This window comes from Platalea leucorodia (genome assembly GCF_965183815.1).
Source record: "Platalea leucorodia genome assembly, contig: HAP1_HAP1_SCAFFOLD_46, whole genome shotgun sequence".
NCBI classification, from domain to species: domain Eukaryota; kingdom Metazoa; phylum Chordata; class Aves; order Pelecaniformes; family Threskiornithidae; genus Platalea; species Platalea leucorodia.
In genome coordinates this window covers 510,254-536,341 of record NW_028121454.1, presented here as the reverse complement: position 1 = coordinate 536,341, position 26,088 = coordinate 510,254, and the positions used below count along the sequence as shown (strand labels likewise).

Sequence of the window (26,088 nt, the reverse complement as noted above, 5' to 3'; positions counted from 1 at the left end):
TTTTTTTTTTCTGAGCGTAGCAGTATCCTTCCTTGATTCCCTCCCTGTCAGTGATGCTCTTGCTGTCTGGGGTTGAGGTGGGGCTGCAGGTCAGCTTCTCTCCTAACTAAGACTAGGGGTCCTTCAATGGAGGTGTCCTCATGGGAACTAGGTGCCCAAGCTGTATTTACAACTGTGAGGCACCATGTCATTCAGTTGACAGGGTTGGGGACTGAGCTGACTCGTTCCTCATTCAGCTCAGGGAGGGGGATTGCAATGAGAAATGGCGTGGGATTTTAGAGAGAAGATTCTCCTAACTTGTCACTGTCTATTCCTTTTTGGACAGTGCCCAATGCCCAGAGGAAGCAAATGTCCAACGCCAGCTCCATCACCCAGTTCCTCCTCCTGGCACTCGCAGACACATGGGAGCTGCAGCTCTTGCACTTCTGGCTCTTCCTGGCCATCTACCTGGTTGCCCTCCTGGGCAACGGCCTCATCGTCACAGCCATAGCCTGCGACCACCGCCTCCACACCCCCATGTACTTCTTCCTCCTCAACCTCTCCCTCCTCGACCTGGCCTCCATCTCCACCACTCTCCCCAAAGCCATGGCCAATGCCCTGTGGGACATCAGGGCCATCTCCTACTTGGGATGTGCTGCACAGCTCTTTTTTTTGGTCTTCTTGATCTCAGCAGAGTGTTCTCTCCTAACTGTCATGGCCTATGACCGCTACGTGGCCATCTGCAAACCCCTGCACTACGGGACCCTGCTGGGCAGCACAGCTTGTGTCCACATGGCAGCAGCTGCCTGGGGCACTGGGTTTCTCAATGCTATGCTGCACACTGCCAATACATTTTCCCTACCCCTCTGCCAAGGCAATGTCCTGGAGCAGTTCTTCTGTGAAATCCCCCAGATCCTCAAGCTCTCCTGCTCACATGCCTACCTCAGGGAAAATGGGCTTCTTCTCATTAGTGGCTGCTTAGGATTTGGGTGTTTTGTTTTCCTTGTGGTGTCCTATGTGCAGATCTTCAGGGCCGTGCTGAGGATCCCCTCTGAGCAGGGACGGCACAAAGCCTTTTCCACGTGCCTCCCTCACCTGGCCGTGGTCTCCCTGTTTATCAGCACCTCATTTTTTGCCTACCTGAAGCCTCCCTCCATCTCCTCCCCATCCCTGGATCTGTTGATGGCAGTTCTGTACTCCGTGGTGCCTCCAGCAGTGAACCCCCTCATCTACAGCATGAGGAGCCAGGAGCTCAAAGACGTCTTGAGGAAAGTGATTTCAAGGGCTTCTTTCAGGAGGCATAAACTTCCTATCTGTCTCCACTAAGAACTCCCACAGTAAACCATTCCAGGACTTTGTGAGGTTTTCTATTATCATTAGCATCACTATGTTTATAATTATCATTATCATCGTTATCATTATCACTGTCATTATGGCTTCATTGAGCTTTCTCTGTCTTGCCTGTAGCATGTATTTATGTATGTCTAACACTGGGTCAGTGCTGACTCTCTCATAGCAGCTCTTTAATAAATGCCTTCTCCCCAGTGCAGTGCCCGAAGCCTCGACTTGTCTTCCAAAGCTGTTGCCAAGCGTGGTCATGAGCAACTGCACCGCAAAAGGGCCTGTTGCTCCCTGGACTCAGGAGCAAAGAGCTCAGTGTCATGTTGTGACCTGTTAGAGAGCAAGGTTTGGATTCAAGTTTCTAGTTACAGTGGAGATGGTGAATGGTCACTGAGGCACATATGCAGGGCTGTCCCACATGGGGGACACATCCCAGGGCTTCCAGATATGGCAGGCGATGTCCTTAAGGATGGGAGTCTGGAGTTGCCTGGGGAGCCTGGGGCATCCCCATGGACAGCGTGTGCTTGGGGTGGGCAGTGACACGAGCCCCGCAAAGTGAGAGGTCCCCCACAATGGAGTCACCCAAAGGGAAAGTGCTAAACGCAGGGATCTGTAGGGAAACGAGGGCTCTGCAGTCCCAGGGGAGGCAGTGGGCACCAAGCAGGTAGAAAAAAGGAAGACTGGAGAGTGATTCTTGTCACCCTCAGGCCCAAATGAACACACCTACTGTCCTTGGGAAAGCACCACAGTCCCTTCAAGCACCTGCCACATCCAGAGACCCCCAGGGAGGCGGATTAGCGGTAGTGACCCCCATCCAGGTCAAGGCCCTGCAGGGAGCATGGGGAGGGGGCCAGGAAACCTCCAGCTGCATCAGAGGAGGGGTGGGGAAAATTCAGGTGGCAGCTGATGTGGGCTGGAAGTTGCCTGGGGGAGACAAATTCTGGCATTGCGCTCATCAGCAGCAGTGCCCAGACTGTGGTTACCCTAAAGCAGGCTCACGGTGCAGAGCCAGAAGTCCTTTCTGTCCTGGTGCTCCCTGAGTTCTGGGAAGTGGATGAAGCAGAATTGGCATCCCTCACTCCCCACCCCTTAGTGCCATGGTTCCTCCTGAAGCGTGGCATTGAAAGGGAGGCTGGGAACCTTTGTCAGGGCTTGTGCTGAAGGAAGCATGACCCCGTGAGTTTGCTGTTGTCCCTCAGTCCCTGTGCCCAGCACATGCCCTAGAGACAGTCTCCCCCAGCCCATATGCTGGCCCCAAAGTCACCCCCAATCCTGACCCTTTGTGTTTTCCAGCCCTGGCCATTCACCATGGTCCAGGTGTGGGCCGATCATTTAAATGCAACCGGCTCCACCTACACTGGGAGAACATCCAGCCCTTCCCCAACTCCCACATGCCCAGACCCTGGCAGACCCCTGTCTACGAACTCCTGCCCGGGACACAGCCAAGTCTGGGCAGGGACTGGTGCTGGGGAGGGCTGCCAAAGCAGGAGGGCTGCCGAGGGATGTGGCACTGAGGTCTATTGGGCAGACCGTCCCAGGGGGATGTTTTCCCTCCCCCAAATGCAGCCTGCCCCATTGATGCCTGCACAGCTGGGCTGTGTGGCAGCAGAGCTGTGCTGGTGCAGGGATGGGAATGAGAACAAGAGCCATGATGCTCCAGGAAGCTCCCACACTGCCAGGACCCCAAATGACCCTCAAAATGACCCTCAAACAGGCAGGGCTGTCACCCCAGTCATAGTACTGGAGGGGCAGGCTGAGCTCCAACAGCTCCAGCTCTGCCAGCAGCCTCTCTGAAGCCAGAGCAGCTCCCCACAGTCAGGAGAGGACTCATGGCTGCTCGCAGGCTTGGGGGTGCCTTGGGGGTGCAGCCCCTGGCACCGCTTCCAGGAGGCCCAAGACACGGAGGCAAGCATCGGTTCCCTGCACCGCAGCCCCTGGTGCCTCCTTCCCTGCGTCACCATCCTCTCTCAGGAGCACCACTGGGTGCATTACTCCCTGCCTTGGTTGAAGGGGAGCTGCTGGAGGTCGTCTCTGATGTCCTCCATGGCCCCTGGCTCTGCCCCAGCACCAGCTCCCATTCACTACCACAGTCATTCTGTAGGGCTTGTCTCTGCTTGAATATTTCCAAGGATGGAGACTCTCTGGGAAACCTGATCCCAGTGTTTGACCTCCCTCACATTTAACAAGTGTTGTCTTGTGTTCAGATGGAATTTCATGCGGTTTAATCTTTTTTTCTGTCACTGGGTACCACTGAGAAGAGTCTGGATCCCTCTTCTTCACTCCCTCCCATCAGGTATTTTTACACTTTAATGAGATTCCCCCCAAGCCTTCTCTTCTCTAGGCTGAATGCTCCCAGCTCTCTCAGCCTCTCTTCATGTGAAAGATGCTCTGGTCCTCAGTCATCTTCATGGCCCAGAGCCAGCCTCGTTTCTGCAAGTTCTCAATTTCGTTGCACTGAGGAGCCCAGAACTGGACCCAGCACTCCAGGTATTGCCTCACCAGTGCTGAGGAGAGGGGGAAGGATCACCTGTCTCTGCCTGCTGCCCTTCCTAACGCAGCCAAGGATGCTGATTGCCTTCTATACCATGAGGGCACATTGCTGGCTGATGTCACACTTGTTGTCCACCAGGACCTGCAGGTCCTATTCCGTAAAGGACCTTGCATTTCCCTTTGTGGAACTTCATGAGGATCTCCTCTGAACCCCTTCTCCAGCCTGTTGAGGTCCCTCGGAATCCCAGTGCAACCCTCTGGTTTATCAGCCACTCCTCCCAGTATCCTGTCATCTGTTAACTCCCTGAGGGTGCCCTCGCTCTCATTCTCCAGACCAGTAAGAGATTAAACAATATGGGCCCTAATATTGGACCCTGGGGAACACCATTAGTGACTTGCCTCCCGCTGGAGTTTGTGTTGCAGGTCACAAAAGCTGTGAGCCCAGCAAGTCAGCCAGTTTGCCATTGCCCTCACTTTCCCCTTCTCTAGTCCATTCTTGGTCTAGGAGGGTGTTATGGGAGCCTGGCTGAGCAGCTCCACAGCTCCTCCTGCTCGTCCTCCTTGAAGACAGGACTGACACACGCTTTCTTCCAGTCCTCAGAAGGCTCACCCAAAAGCCATGGGACCCTTCAAAGGTGACCAAGAGTGGCTTCACAATGACATTGGCCACGTTGCTAAGCCCTCACGAGCACATCTTGTCAGCTCCCATAGCCTTGTTTATATCTGGTTTGTCTAAAGGTTCCCTAACCTGATCCTCCTCCACCAGACTTGCCCTCTGGTCTCAGGGGCCTGGGATTCCTGAAGGCCAGTCTCACCAAGAAGGCACTGGGTGCCTTGGCCCTTTCTGCATCCTCTGTCACTACAGCCCCAGCCCCATTTAGCAGCAGGCCCGTGTTTTTTCCCAGCCTTCCTTCTGCTGCTGATGTCACTGTAGAAGCTGCTCTTGTTCTTCAAAGTCCTCCACAGATGCAACTTCAGGTGCGCTTTGGCTTTCCAAGCCCATTCTTGGGAAGTTATCGTTGATGGTCTGCAGAAACCGCCTGGATTGCATGTGTCCTGCCCTGTTGTCCTTCCGGCAAATATCAGGGTGGTTCAAGTCCTCATGAGGACCAGGGCCTGTGAATGTGGGGTTTCTGCCTGTTGCCTGAAGAAGGCCTCCTCTGGTGCTTCCTGCTCAGGTGCTCTGTACCGGGCACCCTCTACAACATCAGCGATGCTGGTCTGCCTGCTAATCCTGACCCATAAGCTCCCAGCTAGCTCATTACCCATCCCAAGGCAGAGCTCCATGCGTTCCTGCTGACCTCTCCGATAAAGGGCAGCTCCCTCTCCTTTCCTTCCCAAAAAGCTTGGATCCTGCCTGCATGTGCTTGAGGTCTTTGTCCCCTTGGCCATGGCAGCTGTCTGTGCTACCGATGTCTACGAGGAGACAGGTTGCTCTCATGGCACTGGGGCCTTATTGTCTCCTTGCAGCCCCTGGGAAGGCTGGCCACTGCCATACTCTTGTCCTTCACTAAGCATTGCACATCCCACATCACCCTGCCCCAGGAAGAGCCCTGAGCTCTGTGAGGGACAGGATCTCCCTTCCCACAGGCTGCAGGTCAGCACTTGGCCTTTCTGCTTCATAAAGTCAGCCAAGGCTTGACTCACATCAGAGCCACCTGCACAGTGCCTTTGCCTACCTGCAATCACAGCTTCCAGTTATCTGCTCTTACAAGTCCATGAGGAGGCTTTGTCAGTAATGGCCCTCAGTGGGGCACATTAATGCTTCAAGACACCTTGGGTTTTGCTTCTGACTTTGACTTCTTGAGAGATTACTTCTGTCTTCTCTCAGTGGAGGACGTTCATGGACTCAGAGCACCAAATACACCATGGGGCTCATTAAAATGAAGAAAGGCCTAAGGAGTCATGTCTCTTCCATCATCTTCATCAAGTCTTCTCCAGCTAATTAGAGGGGTTTCAGGAGTGGAGTTAAAGAGAAAGATTTCAATGACAACTTTGAAGACATGATAGCAGCATTCTCCAGTTGATATTGATCCAGGGTCTCCTAAGGAGGTCTCGACCAGGACGAAAAGCAGTCCCTTGAGGTCCAACACTGTATGGGCCTCTGTGCTCCTCATCTCCCCAACCCCACCGTTTCTCTCCTTCACCGCCTGGGACTTAGGTCACTTTTCCTTACATCAGACTTGTCCAGAAGAGAACTGGCTGCAAACAGGCACAGAAGGGTTTTTCCTAATTGTTAAAAAAACCCCAAACAACCAAAAGTACGACATGATAAACAATAAATCACACCTTCACTGTGTGGTACATCCAAGCTGCCTCCAAAGAGGTTTGCTTTCCACAAGGGGTAACCAGACAAGAGATGTTTTAGACAGACAGGAAATGATAAATAGAATTCAAGAGCTAGCCATAGAGACAGCTAGGCAGACTACTGAACGAAAAGTTCAAAGTAGCAGCTGGAATGGTGAGAGGTATCTGAATGGTCACAGAGGCAGAGGAAGGGGAATCTGGAGACCAATGGAAAGTGCATGAGTCCAGTTAGTCTGCTGGAAAGGTGACTTCAGACATGATCGGTTTAGTCAGGCCAGGTGGAAATACCTGAAAGATTAGTGAGATGCAATGCAGAATATAATACAGAGAGTAGTAGCAAGGCAAGTACAGGGGGAAAGCTATGTGTCTTCTCACACGATTAAGACACATCCTGAAAATTCGCATTTTGGCATGAGAGAAATTACACTGACATTTTATTGAAAGTATTGAACCATTTCAGCTGATTAAAAGGTGCTCTCTTTTTTTTTTAATATTGAAAAATTTTCTTAGGTTTTCAGGCTGAGTTCCTCTGTCTGACCATAAGCACCCAGTGCCACCTCTAGAGGCCCCAGTGCATCTGAGGTGCTTGCCTGGGACTGGCAGTTATCAGAGACCAGAGCCCCTCGGGAGCTGCAGATGGAGCCTGGGCAGAGGATGCCAGGGCATCGACACTGGCACCAGGCATCTGTGTCCCTGGAACTGCATCCTCCCCAGCACATGAAATCACCAAAGACGAGTAGATTGCTACAAACCAAACCAAATCCAGGAAGATAGGAACACAAAGAATCTGAGAGGCTTAGCATTTTCTTCATTCTAGATCATTTTCTTATTTTCTCTGTTGGTTTTATTTTTTGGTTTTGTGTGGGGTGGTTTTTTGTTTTGCTTTGGTTTTTTGTTTGTTTGTTTTTTGGTTTGGTTTTTTTTTTCACATTTTCTGATGCTAGTCAGGCCTACAGCATTCAAAGAGATCATTTTCTGTCTTGCAGAAAGCCCAGTGCCCCCCTCAAAAGAGTCCCTGCCCAGGACTGTGCATATCCCTCCTCACTCTTTGCACACAGCAAGTCACATTCAGGTGCCCAGCTTTCTCACCTGCTACAGGGGAGCAGAGTGACCAGTAGCATTGAAACACCTTGGGTTTGCATGACTACATTTGCGCTCGTCTTACATTTCTGTTACAGTGGCTTCCTAAAGGAGTTCTCAGACATCAAACCACGTTTCCTTTTCATCCCCTACAAGGTGTGTGATGCGTGACACTGTTTTAGGTGATGAAATAGATGAGAGTGGTCTCACTCGGTATTAAACAATTCAGCGCAGATGTCTATGACTAATCAGGTTGTCTAGACTTCCCTCTGTAGTCAGTGCAGAGCAAGAACCTATTTCAACTGATATGTCCAGAGGTGCTTTTCTGGCGGTTACCAGCTAATGCTCCGGAAGGGACCCTGGAGGTCCCGTGTCATGTTTCCAAGCTGCCCCAGGGAATCTCAGGCAGCAACAGACTCTCTACGTGGCCAAATTATTCAAGACCCGAATGTGGATTTTGTCATGAGGTGAAACCTAGCTCAAAAATAAATCTAGGCGATAACTGAAGAAAAGTCATCTTTCTCTAAACTTCAAATTTTTTTGCCAGCTCTAATGATGTTTTGGTATCAATTCCAATGATTTTCTTCTTTCATTTTACTGACAGCGTCAAGCGTGCACACCACAGTTGTTGCTCTCTCGCTCTAGGAACATATTTATGTGTAGTCATTCATAAAACCACATTTCCCACCAACACTGCTAGCAGAGAAACTTTGTTCTGAAGAGCCACTCAGTTTACGTAGGTCAGATCAATCTGCTCCTGAACCAGCTGGAATCTGCTTTTGGGCAATTCTGGGCAATGATTCTGCTCTTTCTCTTACTTCTCCACCAGCTCACGGTCATTGCAGCTGTGGCTATCCTCAGCACTGATATACCCGTCCAGTTTTGCCTTTGTTATGAGTAACAGAGTCCAGCCCAAGTCAGCTCATTAATGTCTGTGACAACAGATTCTCTTCAGCACCCTCTGGGATGCTCCTGGGCTGCTGGTGCCCAGCCCTACTGGCCGTCCAGTGATTTGGGGCTTATTAAACTACACCATGAGCAGCAAGACTTGTGACCATGGGGCTTCCAGATGCCTGTGTGCATATCAAAGGACAGGAGGGCAGCGGGTGTTAATAAGGATGTCTTGGATAGTACAGGTCCTGAGCATAACGCAAATAGCAGGAATAAGTGGTGGAGATTGTACTGGGGCTGGCTTGGATGGCATTAATTTCCTTCACAGCAGCCAGTGCAGTGCTGTGCGTTGGCCTTGTAACCAAACCAGTGTTGATAACAATCCAGTATTTTGACTGTTGCTGAATATTGCTCACACATCAGCAAGGTTTTTTTCCTTTTCCTGCTCTGTCCCCACAGCCAGTAGGCTGGGGATGAGCAAGAGGCTGGGAGGGGACACAGCCAGGACAGCTGACCTGAGCTGACCAAGGGGATATTGCATACCATATGATGTCATGTTCAGCAATAAAAAAAGAGGAAAAGGATGAAGAAGGGGAGGATGCGGGTGCTTATGTCATTTGTCTTCCCAAGTAACTGTTACGTGAGCTGAGGCCCTGGTTTCCTGGAAATGGCTAAACATCTGTGTGCTGATGGGAAGTAGTGAATGAATTCCTTATTTTGCTTTGGTTGCGTGCGCAGCTTTGCTTCACTTAATAGACCAATAAATAGGTTTTTTATCTTGAACCACAAGTTCTCCCACATTTGCTCTTCTGCTTCTCTTTCCCATTCTGCTGGTGGAGTGTGAGCTTGCAATAGGTGGGTTCTTAGTTGCTGCCTGGGGTCAGCCCACCACACCTGCGTACAGTCTAGCAGTGCTGGAGTCAACATTCTCTTTTCCTTTATTGAGAATTTTCATACTGCCACTTGCTTGACAGATAGAAAATGTTTCCTTCTTGTACGTTGGTCTAGATTGATCAGGGTTGGCCAGAGTGTTGGATATATGTCTCAGACAATATTTATGCACCAGGAAAACTGGCCGTTACTGTGCTAGGTCTGTGTTTTTGAGTATTTGTCTTAACCCTTCCCCTTCTGGTGTCCTCAGGACCCATTCCAAACTGCATTGGCTGGCCTTTGGAAATCCCGGGCCAAGGGTCTGGGTCACTGGCTGTTTTTTAGCTCCCAGATGGATTGCAGCAAATCAGCAATGTGGAATTCCCCTTTTAAGGTGCCCTACCCGTATAGTATAAAAAAACTGCACTCTTGGACGGAAGGCAGGCCTTACTCCTGCACACAGAATTCCCTCAACAAATAACTCTTTGTTCATTTAATATTGGGTTGGCTGACTTCAGGTATTGTCCCCAACACACCCTTGGCTGGACTCAAAGAGCATTTTGTCTGGGAAGCTATCCTAAGAAGCAGCCTCATGCCAACTTCATTCTGTAAGCTGAGGGACAAGCCCTGCAGGAAAAGTGGAAGGTTCATGGGTGAGGGTGGTAACTGAAATGACGAGCGATACATCTTTTGGTCTGGCTCTCTGGATGCTCAGAAGCAAAAGAGCTCTGAAGAAAAGTAAATCTGGAATTGCTGCTTACAGAAAACACATTTAAAACTCTTTATTAGCCAGTTGGAGCAGCAAAATTCTTGTTAGTGTAGGAACTGTCTGTCTCGTGCCATGACCAATGCAGATTACACTGGAGTAAAAGCCCCAGTCCAGCAACAACGTGTTGAAGGACCACGGGCACAAGTGCAGATTGACTTTGTGGGACCTCTGCCAGCGACAGCTTGAGCTTTGCCAGAGCTTTGCCTTCCTAAAAACAATGAAGTCCAGGAAGCTGTCTTAGACACTCTGTCTCTCCAGAACCTGGCCCTGGGATCCCCTCGTCCCCCTATGCCCAGACAAGAACACACACATGCAAAGAGTTCTCTCCAGCACACAACCACAGAACTATTGAGCCATCCAGCTTCCACCTTTTCTGTGTTTCCTCTTCATGCTTGGTTCCAGTCAGGAGCTCCTTTCTCATCCAGGCCTTCCTCCTGCCACCTCTGCAGGACCTCCTGCCTGCCAGGGTGGACCATTTTGGAGCTGAAAGAAGAGACCCTTGACCATCAAACAGCTCTCTGCACCCCTCTTCTCTGCAGGGCTGTATCCCATGGGAGTCTTCCAAGCAGGTCAGGCCAAAGCCTGCTCTCCTCAAGTCCTGCTCTTTGCCTTGTTCCCCTCTCTCAGGAGCCTCCACTCTACCTTCTCATCCCTGACCAGCTCTTCATTGTTTGTAAGTAGGAAGTCCTACAGGGTGCCTCACCTCACTGCCTCCTCCGTCACCCTTGTCAGGAAGATCACAGAATCGTAGAAGCATAGAAGCATTGAGGTTGGAAAAGACCTCTAAAATCATCAAGTCCACCCATAAACCTAACACTGCCAAGTCCACCACTGAACCATGTCCCTAAGCACTACATCTACCCGTCTTTTAAATACCTCCAGGATGGGGACTCAACCACTTCCCTGGGCAACCTGTGCCAATGCTTGATAATGCATTCAGTGAAGAAAATTTTCTTAATATGCAATCTAAAGCTCCCCTGGCACAACTTGAGGCTGTTTCCTCTTGTCCTATCACTTGTTACTTGGGAAAAGAGACCGACCCCCACCTCGCTACACCCTCCTTTCAGGTAGTTGTAGAGAGTGAGAAGGTCTCCCCTCAGCCTCCTCTTCTCCATGCTAAACAACCCCAGCTCCCTCAGCAGCTCCTCATAAGACTTGTGCTCTAGACCCTGCAGCAACTTTGTTGCCCTTCTTTGGACACTCTCAGCACCTCAGTGTCATTCTTGTAATGAGAGGCCCAAAACTGAACACAGTATTTGAGGTGCAGCCTCACCAGGGCCGAGTACAGGGGCACGATCACTTCCCTGGTCCTGCTGGCCACGCTATTCCTGATGCAAGGCAAGATGCTATTCTTGCCCACCAGGGCACACTGCCAGCTCATTCAGCTGGCTGTCCACCAACATCCCCGTGTTCTTTTCCACCAGGCAGCTTTCCAATCACTCTTCCCTGGGTGCCTGTAGTGTTGTGTGGGGTTGACCCAAGTGCAGGACCCAGCACTTGGCCTTCTTGACTCTCATAAAATTGGCCTCGGCCCATCAATCCAGCCTGTCCAGATCCCTCTGTAGAGCCTTCCTACCCTCCAGCAGATCAACACTCCTGTCCAACTTGGTGTCATCTGCAAATTTACTGAGGGTGCAATGGATCCCCTCCTCCAAATCATTGATAAAGATATTAAACAGAACGGGCCCCAGTACTGAGCCCTGGGGAACACCACTTGTGACCGGCCGCCAACTGAGCGGCACTGACTCAATGAACTCAGTTCATTTTCCTCAGTTCATTGAGTTCCTCAGTGAACTGGCTGCACGCGGACACAGCATGTTTAACTTCCTTGCTAACAAACAAATTTAAACATGATGTAATTCAGGAAACCATAAACTACTCTCGTCAACGTTACGCTAAGTGCAAACTGCATCTGACGCAGTCTGCCTTTCTCAAGGACCATTCATACAAGAGCTCTTTGAGACCTAGAGATAAAAAAGAATAGACATAAACACAACTGAAGAGTTGGCTAAAGAGCTATTGAGAGATACTACTGGAAGATAGGAAAGTTTTTAACTCCCTGAAGCTGGAAGCAGCAGCTACATAGTTTCTTCAGCTTCTTCAGTGGGTCTTTGAGCTCCTGGTTCCTCAGGCTGTAGATGAGGGGGTTCACTGCTGGAGGCACCACTGAGTACAGAACTGCCACCACCAGATCCAGGGATGGGGAGGAGGTGGAGGAGGGCTTCAGGTAGGCAAAAAACGAGGTGCTGACAAACAGGGAGACCACGGCCAGGTGAGGGAGGCATGTGGAAAAGGCTTTGTGGTCCCCCCCCTGCTCAGAGGGGATCCTCAGCACAGCCCTGAAGATCTGCACATAGGACACCACAAGGAAAACAAAACACCCAAAGAATAAACAGGCACTAACCACAATTAGCCCAACCTCCCTGAGGTAGGCGTGTGAGCAGGAGAGCTTGAGGATCTGGGGGATTTCACAGAAGAACTGGTCCAGGACATTGCCTTGGCAGAGGGGTAGGGAAAATGTATTGGCAGTGTGCAGCACAGCATGGAGAAACGCACTGCCCCAGGCAGCTGCTGCCATGTGGACACAAGCTCTGCTGCCCAGCAGGGTCCCGTAGTGCAGGGGTCTGCAGATGGCCACGTAGCGGTCATAGGCCATGACAGTGAGGAGATAAAACTCTGCTGTAGCACAGAAAAAGAAAAAAAAGACCTGTGCAGCACATCCCAAGTATGAAATGGCCCTGGTGTCCCACAGGGAATTGGCCATGGCTTTGGGGACAGTGGTGGAGATTAAGCCCTGGTCGAGGAGGGAGAGGTTGAGGAGGAAGAAGTACATGGGGGTGTGGAGGCGGTGGTCGCAGGCTACGGAGGTGATGATGAGGCTGTTGCCCAGGAGGGCAGCCAGGTAGATGGCCAGGAAGAGGCAGAAAGTCAGAAGCTGCAGCTCCCGCGTGTCTGCGAAAACCCAGAGGAGGAACTTGGTAATGAAGCTTGTGTTGGATATCTGCTGCCTCTGGTCATGAGTGACTGTCCAAGGAGGAAAATGCAGTGAGAAGTTAGGGGAGACTTCTCTAAACAAAACAAAAGCCATTTCTCCTAGATGCTCCCCTTTCTACACCCACCCCCTTTTTACTTTTCTATGAGAACTTCCTTCAGCTCCATTTCTGAAACCCTGCTTGGTGCTGCCTGAATGTGCCATGAGAAATACGGGCTCTGCCTGCTGCCTGCCGAGGTGTCAGCCCTACTCTGCAGGAGTGGGTTCATGGGAAAGGTGGGGGAAGGACCCAGTCCTGGTGTTGGACTTTGTCAGATGAAACTGCTCCTAACGCAGAAGGGCCTGTCAGCACCTGCACTCCCTGTGGTGAGGAAGCAGAATGGCAGAGGGCAATTTCAGAGTTTATTCTTAAAGTTTCCCTCCGTTTCCCCTGGGGAGTGTTCTTGGATGTCAGAAACCTCAGAATTTCTGCTGCCCTCAGGGAGAACAGAGGGAGTCCTGAGAGGCAGGAGGATTGCCTGTGGCTTAGAGCAGAGTGAAGGGAGCTGGTCTGTCCCTCCGCCTTGTTCCCAGCTGCCCTGGGCTTGCACCTTTCAGAGATGGAGGGTGATCACACTCCCATGGTGCCCTGAAGACCACCAGACACTGCTGAGAGCAGAGGGATTCACTGCAGACCACTAAATGTCTCACTCGTTCTCAAGGTCTCAGAACCCCACTTCTAGCCAAGGACACACATGCCTCATTTCACCAACCCGACAGCATTTCCTCGGTCGTAGAGTCTCTGCGTTCTCCGTGGGGCTTTCAGAGAAAAGAGAGGTGCTATGGGACAGCTTTGCATCCTTGAGGGCAGTTCAAGGCTTGGAAGAACAACTCAAATAGACAGCCAGGTGCCCTAAAGATGGCATCTCAGTAAGAGTCAGCTCATTCCCCAGCCCCACAGACTGTATGGATGAGATCTCCACAGGTGAGAGGAAAGCTGGGACACCTGTTCCCATGGACACACCTGCATGGGATGACACACAAGATCAGCGTGTGACTCTGCAGCTGAAACTCCCATCCCCAGAGAGCCTGACAGCAAGAACAAAATAAAATAAGAATAACCTAGACCAGTGGAGAAACAAGTTAAAATAAGGTGAGGGTCTGGCTGAGAGACGCCAGGTTAGAAGCACTCAGGCACTGACTCAGGACAGCGTTACCCTTACCCAGCTGTGCACACCACCTCCCGGACACCAACATTGCCGGGCAGCTGCTCTCAGCCCCTGTGCTCTGCAGAGGGAGAAGGGCCCGTGGCTGGAGAGCTGCACCACGGCTCTGCTGGAGCTCTGGCTGCAGAGGAGGTGGTTCACGCCTTGGACCCCGCGGCCCTGAGGGCGTGGGGTTTGCTGGGTGGGAGAGGAGGCTTGCTCATTCTCCCTCCCACAACATTTCTGGTTTTAGTTTCCTCTCATTTCCTGATCATATATCTGCTGCGTAGAGATTTTTTTTTTTTTTTTCCCTGGGAGGTGTTTCCCTGTTCCATGTCTTTTCCCTGCTAACAAACCCCATGTGAACCTCTGGGCACTCACCTTGGCCCTACAGAAACCCTTCTCTTTGCAGGGACTGGCTGGGCACATGTTCCTGTTGGGAGTGGCAAAAGTTCAGAACAACCCTGATGGGTCCAGCAGAGGTGATGCTGGTGCTGTCCATAGGCAGAAGAGCAGCTGAAGGCACTTTAGGAGGCTATTAGCAGACCTACTGGCCACTCCAAGTTGCAGCTCAGGAGTCTCAATGACTTGTTCAAACTTGACAGGTCCTTTTCTCTTTCTCTTTCCCTCCCCCACTGCCCCTCTTCTCTCCCCTGCCCTCACACTACGAAACTGAAAACACAGACTCGGGAAATCTCCTTATCTTTATTGTAAACCCTGCCTTGAACTTCCCCTTGAAACATCCCCTTGGAAGTTTCGTAGCGGTGATCTGGAGCTGTGAGCGGCCCCGACCCACGCAGCACGCTCTCTGCAGAAGAAGGATCCTGTCCTGCCCTGCCAGAGGTTGCCTTCCACTCACAGCTTCTCCCTGCGGCATCGTGGGCAGCTCCCCGGACAGGCTGAGTGCTGACCCTGGCAGGCGGCAGAGTCCCTGCCCCAGCACACAGCCCCAGCACACAGACCCTGCTCGGAAGGACGGCCCTGGGCACACCCAGCTTCACACCCCTGCAGTTGTCCCCAGGAGAAGGCAGCGATCGTGCCCTGTCCCTCTGACTGTGCAGCAGGGAAGCCCTGCTCTGGAGCATGTTCCTCTCCTCTCCAACAGGGATACTGTGAGAGTCATCCTGACAGATCCTGTCAACTGTGGGATGTACCAGCTTCAGGAGATTCCTGCAGCCAGAGACTTACCGTGTCAAGGGCTGTGAGGATTTCTCCCTTAGTGAGCTCTCAGCATCCTCCCACTGCTGACTGCCTTTAACACCTCTCTCTGTCTCACTCCTCTCCCCTCGGTGCCTGCAGGCAGTGCCCTCAGCCCTGCTGCACTTTGCAGAGGAGCTGCTCCTGGGCAGAGCTGTCTCTCTGCAGGGCTGCCCGCTTGCCAGGAGCTCCCTCCATCCCAGGAGCCCAGCCCAGCTCAGCAGCAGAGGCCCAGCCCAAGGCAGCACTTTCTCTGCCCCTCTGGGCTCCCTCCAGGTGTCCCTGGGGCTCCAGGGGAACCTGCTGTGAAACAGGCTGGAGCAATCACTCATGTTGCCCCTCTCAGCTGGGCAGAGACACTTCTTTCCAGCACTGTCATTTCATGTATCAGAAAAACAATGAGGCTTCAAAATCCTATTTTCTTGTCCCATCATTAGGCAGGACACCCAGACAAGGACAGGGTGTAATCTCTTTTATCCCTCCTGCTGATGGAAGCGATTCAGCTCAGTCAGTTGAGGCATCTCATTCTGGGTCTGTGGTCCTGGGGCTGGAAGGGGACGCAGTTCCCTCCCATGCCTGCCAGAAACGCACAGGTGATGGGGTTCCCCTTGCCTTACTTCAGATGGGCACAAAATAGGCACCTGCTGCTTGGGAGCCACTTGTCTCAGCTCCCATGCTAATTACTGGAGATGAAGCCCAGGAGTGAGGTGTTCAGATGCAAACACCTGGTGACATTTGAGGTGCCAGAGCTGGTCCAAGAGACATGGAGGTAACTACATGTTCTAATGTATCTGCTCTGAGAGACAGGGTGGTATCTGCGGCATCATTTCTGAGCAGGAGGATGATTTCCTTTGGACAACTGAGATGACAGCAGATGCACACGTTTAGGACAAGAGAATCTTTCTCTATTTGTCATTTTCTGGGCAGCCTACACAGGGATTCAGCTGATCAAAGGGACTCATGGACCACAGGGAGAGCTAAGTCTCTTGCTTTCTGATCTCCATCAGCTGTACTTCCCAGATCTCTCCTGACTATCATGAGAGCTGTCTCGTTTCATCCCCACATGGCCTAACAGATTTCAGGACAGTTACTCAATGTAATGGCCAAAGAAAGGCCTGTAGTGTTATGTGAGGTGCCAAGGCTTTCACAGACAGCTGCGTGCAGCTGGCAGGGACAGCACTGGTCCTGCACAGGAAAGCTGCCCCCCTTCAAAGCCTGTGTGTGACACACAGCCCAGACAGCACTGCCTTTGTGCAAGCCACCGATTGCCACCACTGCCCTGCAGCAAGGTCCGTCCCTGCTCTAGCCAGTAGATGCAGGACAGTGCAGGAATAGGAAGCACATCACACTGGGGTCTGCACTCGTGTGCCTACACTCTCAAGCTGCTGGTTTTTCTCTCCGCCACCCTTTACTCCCCCCCTTGATGATACAGGCACGGAACAGAGCAGCAATGTTCACAGTGTGCCTGTCAGCAGCACCTTGTTCTTGCTGGAGATCAGCTTCACCTCTGCCAAACAGCCTCAGGAACAGCGTAGACACCACTGACAGCAGTCAGTGGTCCTCAGAGAGGGTCTCCTGGTCATAGAAACTAAACCCCTGTTGCTGGTACTAGCTGTGCAACCAATTGCTGACCCACAGGATCTGTCCAGTCCCCAAGCCTCTCCCCCTCACCAGCAGGACTGAGGAGAACACTGCCTGTGCCACCATGCCCATCATCCCCAGAGCCATGCAGTCACACTCAATCCTTTGCAGGTTTGGCTGTGTCATTGGTGCCTACAGGGAAGAGCAGCACGGGGTAACAGTCCAAGGTTTGGAAAAACTTTAGCAGCCTCTCAACACTGCACCTTTTGATGAAGGACAGTGGACAGGGTTCATTAGAAGATGCCTGAGGTTAGTAGCAGCTTGTTGGAGTCAAGGAATCCTGTAGCTGTCCTTACCTGGCAGCAAAAGGCACCCTCAGCTTCCTCAGAGGGTCTCCAGGAGCCCACCAAAGATCTTAGACATTTTCAGGACACTCTTGGACAAAAGCCCTTAGGAAGTTAATGGGAATTCATTGCTCATCCCAATGTGAGCAGGAGGTTAGTCTAAAGACCTCCCAAGGTCCCTTCCAACCTGAATGGTTCGGTGATTCTGTTGTCTCTGATGATAGCTACCGCGATTCTTGCAGTCATGAATTCCCTCTCTGCATGTGGGTTAGCACCAGGCATGGCATCCCCAGAGCCAGCCTCTCCTCGTGGTGCGATATTGCCTCTTAGGCCTGAAACATGCTAGGTTCCAAGTTCAATCGTGAATGACATCATGTTCAGACTGGACCCTCCTCACAGCCTGCAACACCTGCACATGACAGCATGGTAACTAGTGAGAGTGACACATGCAGAAAGCCAAGTGGAGGGGGCTGTGAAAGCCCTTGACGTGTTTCATTAAGGAGGATGGCCAAGCCCTGACCCCAGGACCCTAGGAATGGGGATCCTTTCCTTCCTGGGTGTCTCAGGGCTCTTGCTAGGGGCAGAGAGATGTGAGGGTTTGTGATGCTGAGTGCAGGTCAGTGCTAAGACACCTCCCAGGCTCTCTCAGGGGTGAGGAGGCAACAAAGTATGGGGGCTGCAAGGAACTGGTGTCCTCACATGGGCCTCAGCCCAAGAGTCAGCAGCCCTAGCCAAGAGAACAAGGACCTCAGTTCTGGGTCCCAGCCCTACCAAAGCCCTTGGCTTTCCCCACCACAGGCTGTCCTACACTCTCCTCTGTCTGTGCCCGTTTCTCTGCAGATTTTAACCACCACCCCTGCTTCCCCAGCTCACTCTGCCCCCATGATATCCTAAGGCTTACTGATAACTCTGTGTCCTCACTGTTCTTCAAACACAAAGGTGTGGTTTTCTGAGGATTTGCCAATGTCTCTGAGTTCCCCACAACCCATCTGGCTTCTTTCAAAGCCCTGTTCACGTTCCTCTAGCACCCAAGATGTCCTAGCCCCAGACTTGCTTGAATCCTCACATGCTCTGCTCTCTCCCTGCACTACCATGTGTCTCACAAACCCTTCCCTCTTCCCCTGCAGTGGCAGGACCTCAGCCCAGGAGGTCTGTGCATCCTCCACACTCATCGATGTTTCCTGAGGTCCATCCAAGTGTGGGAAGTGAAGGAGGTAAAGGGAGCATGGTCAGCTCACGGTGCATGACTGAGCACAGCCATCCTCAGCAGCGGGCGTTCCCCTTCTCCTAGGGGATGCACATCACATGGAAATGTCTGTCATCCCTGATTTGCAGAAGAGGGGTCTTCCCTCCTGACATCTTCCCAGGACAAACCTCCTCCTCTTCCCCATCCACACACATCAGTTGCTTTCCATTTCTGGGCTCAGATATGCTTAAGGATAAAGGATAAAGCCATCAGCCACCTCCTTGTTTCTCACTGACACCCCTCGACCCTCTCTCTGAGACCTACGCACAGCCAGTCAGCGTTGCTTACAGCCACTCACTCTTCAGAAGTGGCCTTAAGCTTCCTGGATCTTCCTGGTGCTTGTTAACTATCTTCCTGGCTCCCGCCAGAGCCCATGGCAAACTTTGTTGTCTATAACAGGGCTTTTACGACCATCTGCTATGAAATCTTTGTCTTTTTAAGATCTTCTGTGCAGAAAGAGTAGCCACAGAAAAGTACCAGGTACACCAACAGAGATGCCAGTAAGAACCAGGTGAGCAACACCCAAGGCTGGGACTCCCTGGCACGGAGTCTCTCCTGCTTGTCACCTTTTCTCATGAAAGAAACAGGAAAACTGTCCATGCCATGGAGCTCTGCAGCAGGAAAATGGAGCTGTACCTAGCGTCCGGTGACACAAGTGGGATCAGCAGGGAGAGAGGACTTCTGTAGGGAAGGCTTACCGAGGCAGTACCCTGGCTTCACCCAGATCAAAAATAGAGACCAGGCAGTGTGCTGACGTGATGGGGAGAAGTGTCCTGGGGTAAAAGAGTGTGGAGGAGAGAAGGCTGGAGAGACTTGGTTTGCAGAGAGTTGAGGTAGTACTTTCCAGGTCTGAGCAGCCTGAGCTTTGGAGACGAGGAAAAATAAAGAAGCTCTCAAGGATGTTTTGGAATTAGTGGTACTGTCCCTAATGGCAGTAACAGGACAGTGCTGTAAGGGAACTCCTTCGTATTCGCGATGATGAACTGAAGCTCTTCCATTTCATCTTTACTTGACAAAATAGCTACAAGTTCTCCGTGATTAGCCTCTGGCATGCAATTCTTAGAACAGTGCTTTTTCTCTCACTGCTAACTCTCTGTTATTATTTAATGCTTACAGCTCTTAGACAGAATTGCCCTTAAATCATCTCTGCTCCATCTGTTTCTCACAGTTTTCATCAGGACAGGGAGGTGGAATAGGGGAGTTGTTCTGTTTTTAGCCAAAGGCGGCCAAGGGACAGATCCCAGGTTAGTGAAAAGGCACAAAGGAAGGCAAAACCTTGATGTGGAGCACACCGCCACGACACCGTTACCTGCCTTTCCAGTCTCTGAAGTCCTAACTGTGCAGCAGGGAGCCTGGAAGCTCTGAGCTCCCTGCATCTGCCCTGCATGTCAGCATGTAAAATGAGACTAACCTAGTCATCAAGTTGGTTTTGATTGTCTTCAGAGCCTAAAGCACCGCATGGGTCAGGAGATTGGCCAGGACACATGAAGAGGAATCACGCTTCTGTGGACAAAAGCGTAGCTGTTCCCAGGAGTCTCAGGTGGCATGGCATACCGATTCCTGGGTTCAAGGAGCTGGTCAGGTGCCTTGTCTCCATGTCTGCAATGGTGGCCTCCCACCAAAGGGTGGGGTATCACCAACCCCAGGGTCAAGCTGGCTGTGGCTTTGTGGAGCTGAAACCTGAAAACCTCCAAACATGGAAATGAAAGATCCTCTCTGGATGTCCTGCTGCAGGGCAGCACCACCTGCCTTGTCAGGGTTTCCTAAGGCCCAGGGTGAAGCTCCCGGGAGGAACTTGGTGGCTGTTGCCTCTGCCATACCATCTGACACCGCAGAAGAGTTTGGCTCCACCACCTCTCCAGGTCGGTGTCACCTGCTTTTAGACTGCCCTGTGCCTCTCCTTCAGCAGACTAAAGAGGCCCAGGTGCCTCCACCTCTCCACACAGCTCATGTGCTTTAGGCCCCGAAGCCCATCATGACCGACTTCCTCTGGACCTTCTCCGGTTTCTCCATCCTCCTTTCAAAATGGGAACCCCACTGGCTCCTATGGCGTAAGTTTTATTCAGGTAGAATAATAATTTTGACAGAGTTCAATGAATTTGATGGAATTTAACAAAGTTTAAGAGTGGTTGCTCAAGGTTCAGTAAGTTTGATGATGAGGTTTACTCTATTAATTACTGCATGGAAGAAACATACAAAGGAAAATTGAGTTACACTCAAGTTCAAATGATTCACGGGGAGACCAGGGATACAAAAGGGTAAGGAGGACCCTCCCGTTGAGTCACGAGGTTCAGAGTAGACCTCCTTGCTTTCTAAACTCCTGATGGAGCTTAGGTGTGGCTAGGTCCAATCTTAGTCTCAGACTCGGACAATGATTTATGTCTAAGAGATTATATAGGCAAAATTTGTCAATTCAGCATGCAACCAAAGTTGCCAAGACAAAATCAAAGTTACCATGCTACAAGGTTATGCACGATATCAGTCTCCTACCAAAGATCTGTCGCTGGTAAAAGGTCTCTCTGCCTCGAGGAGCAACCTTGAGAGGTGTCCCAGCTCAAGGGGAGATCACCACCAGGCACCCACGCTGCCTAGCAGGGAGAGCTCAAAGAAGGCTCACTGAGGCTGTCGTATTTGTAGGATAAAGTGGTTGGCTTGCAGTCAAATTATATGCGATAGGAAAGGTATGCAGGAGGCTCCTTGTACCCCCGAGTTTCTTTGTTCCTTGATAATTGAGTCTTGGAATAGCCACCCACTATTCCCGTGTCAGTCGCATGATTGGTGTTCCAAGCTCATAGACATCATGTACCCCTCGGCTCCTTTGTGGGTTTTCAGAGAACAGATAGAAACTAGAGGAGTTCATGGCCTGGCTACGGCTCACGCCTTTACCTCTTCTGAAGCCTGTACCAAACTACTGCTAGTTTGGTTAAGAGGTCGAGGGCATCCATCACAACTGGCTGCACACAGGTCACATAAGGATTTTTCCTATTTGCAAGCAAAGCAAAGCATGATCAGTTTTCACAAACAATAAAACACACTCTGTAACCACAGGCTAAGTACAAGCTGTCTCTAATGAGGTTGCCTTTCTACAAGGGATAATCTTATGAGAAATGTTTTAGATAGATAGGTACAAACAAATAGATTTGAAAACAACTCAAGTGTCGGCTAAAGAGACGATTAGACTACTGAAAGACAGGCAAGCTTTGAACTCTGTGAAGCACAAAGCAGCAGCTGGGTAGGTGAGAATTATCTGAATGAACAAAGAATAATGGGAGGAGAAAATTAGAGACTAATGGAACTGGCCTTTGCCTAGAGAGTCTGCATCTGCAAAGATGGCATTAGAAATGGTCATTGTATGGGGACAGGTGAAACCATTTGAGAGATTAGAGAAACTAAAGACACCATCTAACAGGCAGAGGAGTGATGAAGAAGGTACAGGTGAAGATCAATATTTCTTTTGAATATCCCTTCTGAAAGGTCATGGGATTGGTAGAGGTCTCTTTTGAGTGAGGACAAGCAAATGGTGCACCCGTCTTTGAAAGAGGCCAAAAGTGCAACCCAGGGAACCCCAGGCTGTACAAGCTCACTTTGGTGAGGAGTAAACCATTGAATGAGTGCTCTTGGGTGACATTCCTGGGCACCCAAAAGAGAAGAGCATCGTCATGCACTTCCCAAGGGTAAATCATGCCTCACCAACCTGGTTGCCTTCATGAGGAAGTAGCTTCCTTTGTGCATGAGGGGACATCAGGTGATGTCATTTACCTCCACTTCAGCAAGCCTTTTGGCAAGGTCTCCCTCAATGTTCTTGTACCCAAGTTAGGCCATTGCAGTCTGGATGGACAGACAAACAGATGGGCAAAACACCGCTTGGATGATGAGGCCGAGAGAGCAGTGGTGAAGGGGCCAGACTCTACCTGGAGGCCAGGGGCCATACTGGGGTTTGGTGAGGTGGCACAGGGGACTCTCCTGAGCCCTGTGCAGTTTAACACCTGTATCCATGACCCGGAGGAGGCAACTCTCACCACATTTTTCAATGTTATTAACTTGGAAGGACCATTCCTGTGCCTTAGGGATGCCTTTCAGGGCAAACCTGAGAGGCGGGAGGACTGTCCTGTGGGGACCTTCATGAAATAGAAGGAGGACAAAGGCCAGATCCTGCACCTGGGATAGACTGGTTGGGGCCTGGAGCACATTGTGGACAAGGAGAGGCTGAGAGAGCTGGGTTTTAGCGAAATCCCTCAGAGTGAAACCCTGGAGCAAGGATGCAGGCCAGTTGGTGGGATGCCAATCAATGGATTTTTCAACATTTGTTGAGACAAGGTCATGGGCACCTGATCTAGCTGGAGCTGTCTGAGAACTGGCTTGGCTGAGAGAGACCAGCTGTGGCAAGAGCTCTGTGACTTGGTGTGTAATAAGTGTCTCTAAGAAACTGGTTCCCTTTTTCTTAATACTGGTGGTGGAGTTGGATATATCACAGAGCCCCGGAGGAGGAGGGAAGTGACCATGCAGCAAAGATCACTTCTCAGGGTTGGGGTGTATGGCCAGAGATGGAAATGGCCGCTGTGTGGCACTGATCTGGGACAGTTTTCCCAGGGCAGCTTTCCCGAGGTAGCCAGGGGACATAGCAAGGACTGGGCTTCTTACTTATGCACCTTTGGTGCCTTGCTTCCTTCACCATGATGCCTGACTCTGCACTGTGAGCAGTGCTGTGTGCCCCCACCCTGCACACTCACACAGCTTAGCTCTACACTGGGGCTTTCCTTTCCCAGGCATTTTCCCAGCCCAGCCCAGCCCCTCCCCAGCTCTCCCCACCTCCCCTGCCCTCTCCCCAGCCCAGCCCAGCAGAGCAGCCCAGTCTGGGCTGGCCCCACGGCAGTGCCCACCGCAGGGTGCTGCAGAGCTCTGGGCACTCACCCCACAGCCCCAGCCCCTCTGAAGGCCACAGCAGCTCCTGGGGGGCAGAGAGGCACTGTTCAGAGTGCAGAGAGGCTCAGTTCAGGCTCACCATCAGCTCCAGGGATGGTGCTGGCCCCAAGGGCATGAGGAAATAGGGGCCAGGAACTCTCTGGCTCTCCTGAATACATGTTGTAGGTGATGCCCAAACCTGACTGCATTTGCCCGCTTCTCTGTCTCCATCAGCCCCACTGCCCAGAACAATGTGACAGTCCTAGCCCTGGGCCTCCTCAGGCAGCTCCTGCATCTCTCCAGGCTCCCCTCCCTGTTCCTGCTGGGTCCCCACTGACTCCCATGGCACTGCAGAGACCTGGTTCATGGATACGTTTATTTAGTGCTTTACTTTTTGGGACTTCACCATTGAGGGTGTTTCACGTTCTCAGTCTCCATTAATTGCAACCCCAGGGCACGTGGTGAGTCCCCATCCTCTCCTCTCCTCACCTCTCCAAATTCATTTCTAGGGAGTCTGGTATATGCCATCACTCCTGTCATACATGAAGAAACCTGAGGAGAGAATGGGAGCTCATGGGCCATCTCCTCTCCCATTGGACACCAAAAAGAGAGCTTTTAAATCCAGAGCATTTGGCTCAGTGGAATGAAATACTAACATGACCTTTAACTCCCAAAACATTGAGAACACGAGGAGAACAGACATCTTAAAAGACAAATTCCTTGGATATTTTCTTGGAAATACCTTTGGAGGAAGAGCCCAGCCTTCAGCCACTGGACCTGGGAGGTCCCATTTTATTGAAGAGCTGCTATCTGACAGGCCACATCTGATACAGTATGGTACAAGGGTCAGACACAATAAGATCAAGCCTCAAGATAAGTAGTATAAACCCACAAAATTCTCTATACTTTGGATTATCACAAGAGGAAAAGGTAGACTGGTGGACTAAGATAAACTGTGGGAAATGTGCATAGAAAGGGAGGCAGGTTATTATCTGTGAGATAGAGCCCATTGGGCCAGTTTAGATAGGGCATCCTTGAGCTCCTTATTCCTCATGCTGTAGATGAGGGGGTTCACGGCTGGAGGAAACACTGAGTACAGAAATGATACCACCAGATTTAGAACTGGGAAGGAAATGGAGGGGGGTTTCAGATACGCAAACACTGCCGTGGTGATAAACAGGGAGACCACGGCCAGGTGAGGCAGGCACATGGAAAAGGCTTTGTGCCGTCCCTGCTCAGAAGGGATCCTCAGCACGGCCCTGAAGATCTGCACATAGGACACCACAAGGAAAACAAACCACCCAAATGTTAAACAGGCACTACCCACAAGAAGCCCCACTTCCCTGAGGTAGGCATGTGAGGAGGAGAGCTTGAGGATCTGGGGGATTTCACAGAAGAACTGGTCCAAAGCATTGCCTTGGCAGAGGGGTAGGGAAAATGTATTGGCAGTGTGCAGCAGAGCATAAAGAAACCCAGTGCCCCAGGCAGCTGCTGCCATGTGGACACAAGCTCTGCTGCCCAGGAGGGTCCTGCAGTGCAGGGGTTTGCAGATGGCCATGTAGCGGTCATAGGCCATGACAGTGAGAAGAAAGTATTCTCGTCCAATGAAGAAGAGAAAGAAAAAGACCTGTGCAGCACATCCCAAGTAGGAGATGGCCCTGGTGTCCCACAGGGAATTGGCCATGGCTTTGGGGAGAGTGGTGGAGTTGGAGCCCAGGTCTATGAGGGAGAGGTTGAGGAGGAAGAAGTACATGGGGGTGTGGAGGCGGTGGTCACAGGCTATGGCGGTGATGATGAGGCCGTTGCCCAGGAGGGCAGCCATGTAGATGGCCAGGAAGAGGCAGAAGTGCAAGAGCTGTAGCTCCCGTGTGTCTGCGAATGCCAGGAGAAGAAACTCGTTCGTGGAGCTGCCATTGGACATTTGCCGCTTCTGGGCATGGAAACTGCCAAGGGAGAGAAAAGAGAAAAATTCAGAGAAGCTTCTTGGAGCAAAATTTCGTTCATTCATTGTGCAATACCTAAGGGCGCCTTTCCTTCTTGTGCAGGACTGTTATGCAGCTCTGAGGCTTCAGCTGTGGTTTGTGCTGGCTGAGTGTGCTGTGCAGAGCCGTGCCCTCTCCCCAGGGGCTCCTGAAGGGTCAGCCCTGCTTTCCAGCAATGACCCATGGAGGCAGCAACAGCCCAGGGTGTTTGGAGGGAGGCTTCCTGGGGAGGAGTTCCCTGTGCTGCACTAGAGCGGAGGGCAAAAAGCCCAGAAGGACGCTTTCTTCCCCAGAGGAAGGTGGGAGATGAGGTGCAGCAAATGGGTCTCGTTACACTGTGGTTTAGTATTCAGATACCCCCATCCCACTTGGGAAATGGTCTTGAAAGGGGTCAACTTTCCCCATTGCCCCATTGCCTCAGTACAAACCTCCGTCAGTGCTCCCATGCAGGAGGGCTGCTCTGTCCATCAGCCTGGTGCCCAGCTGCTCTGGGCTTGCACCGCTCTCAGCTGCAGGAGGGCTGCACCCAGAGGTTGCTCTGCAAAAGGCACTGGCCTGTCCTGGGAGCAGAGGGGTGCTGTGCCAGGTGCAGAGTTCAAAACACCCCTCCTTTCCAGTACAGTTCTGCAGAGTATGAGGAAGAGGACAGGGCAAGGATGCTGATTGGCATGGGCAGATCGGGTGCTCTCAGACATCTCCAAGGTCCTACAGGAGAGCTGTGCCCTTCTGGAGGGATGCTGACAGCCCCGCAGGACTCCCTGTCCAGCAGAATCCGGTGTCTTAAGGTGCTGTCTGCTAAGGGAAGCAGTGTCTCATTGCCCAAGCACTGAGTGCAGTGTCTCGAGCCTGGCAAATGAAGAGAGGGCGTGGGCACCTTGGTCCCATGGAAACACCTCCAGGGCAGCGCCCTCCAGGTCAGGGCCAGAGCAGGCA

At 51.5% G+C, this 26,088-nt stretch overlaps 2 protein-coding genes across 2 annotated transcripts; one reads left to right on the top strand and one right to left on the bottom strand.

The window, feature by feature from the left end:
- Positions 1-348: 348 nt before the first annotated feature.
- On the top strand, positions 349-1,305 carry LOC309603292 (olfactory receptor 14J1-like; the record flags this gene model as incomplete). The annotated part of the gene is made up of 1 exon (XM_082338175.1): positions 349-1,305. The coding sequence occupies one exon, from the start codon at positions 349-351 to the stop codon at positions 1,303-1,305; it is 957 nt and encodes a 318-aa protein (XP_082194301.1).
- A 10,451-nt stretch (positions 1,306-11,756) lies between these two features.
- LOC309603291 (olfactory receptor 14A16-like) lies at positions 11,757-25,094 on the bottom strand (the record flags this gene model as incomplete). Its single annotated transcript, XM_082338174.1, has 2 exons — positions 11,757-12,434; positions 24,801-25,094. The coding sequence occupies 2 exons, from the start codon at positions 25,092-25,094 to the stop codon at positions 11,757-11,759; spliced, it is 972 nt and encodes a 323-aa protein (XP_082194300.1).
- Between the last annotated feature and the right edge of the window lie 994 nt (positions 25,095-26,088).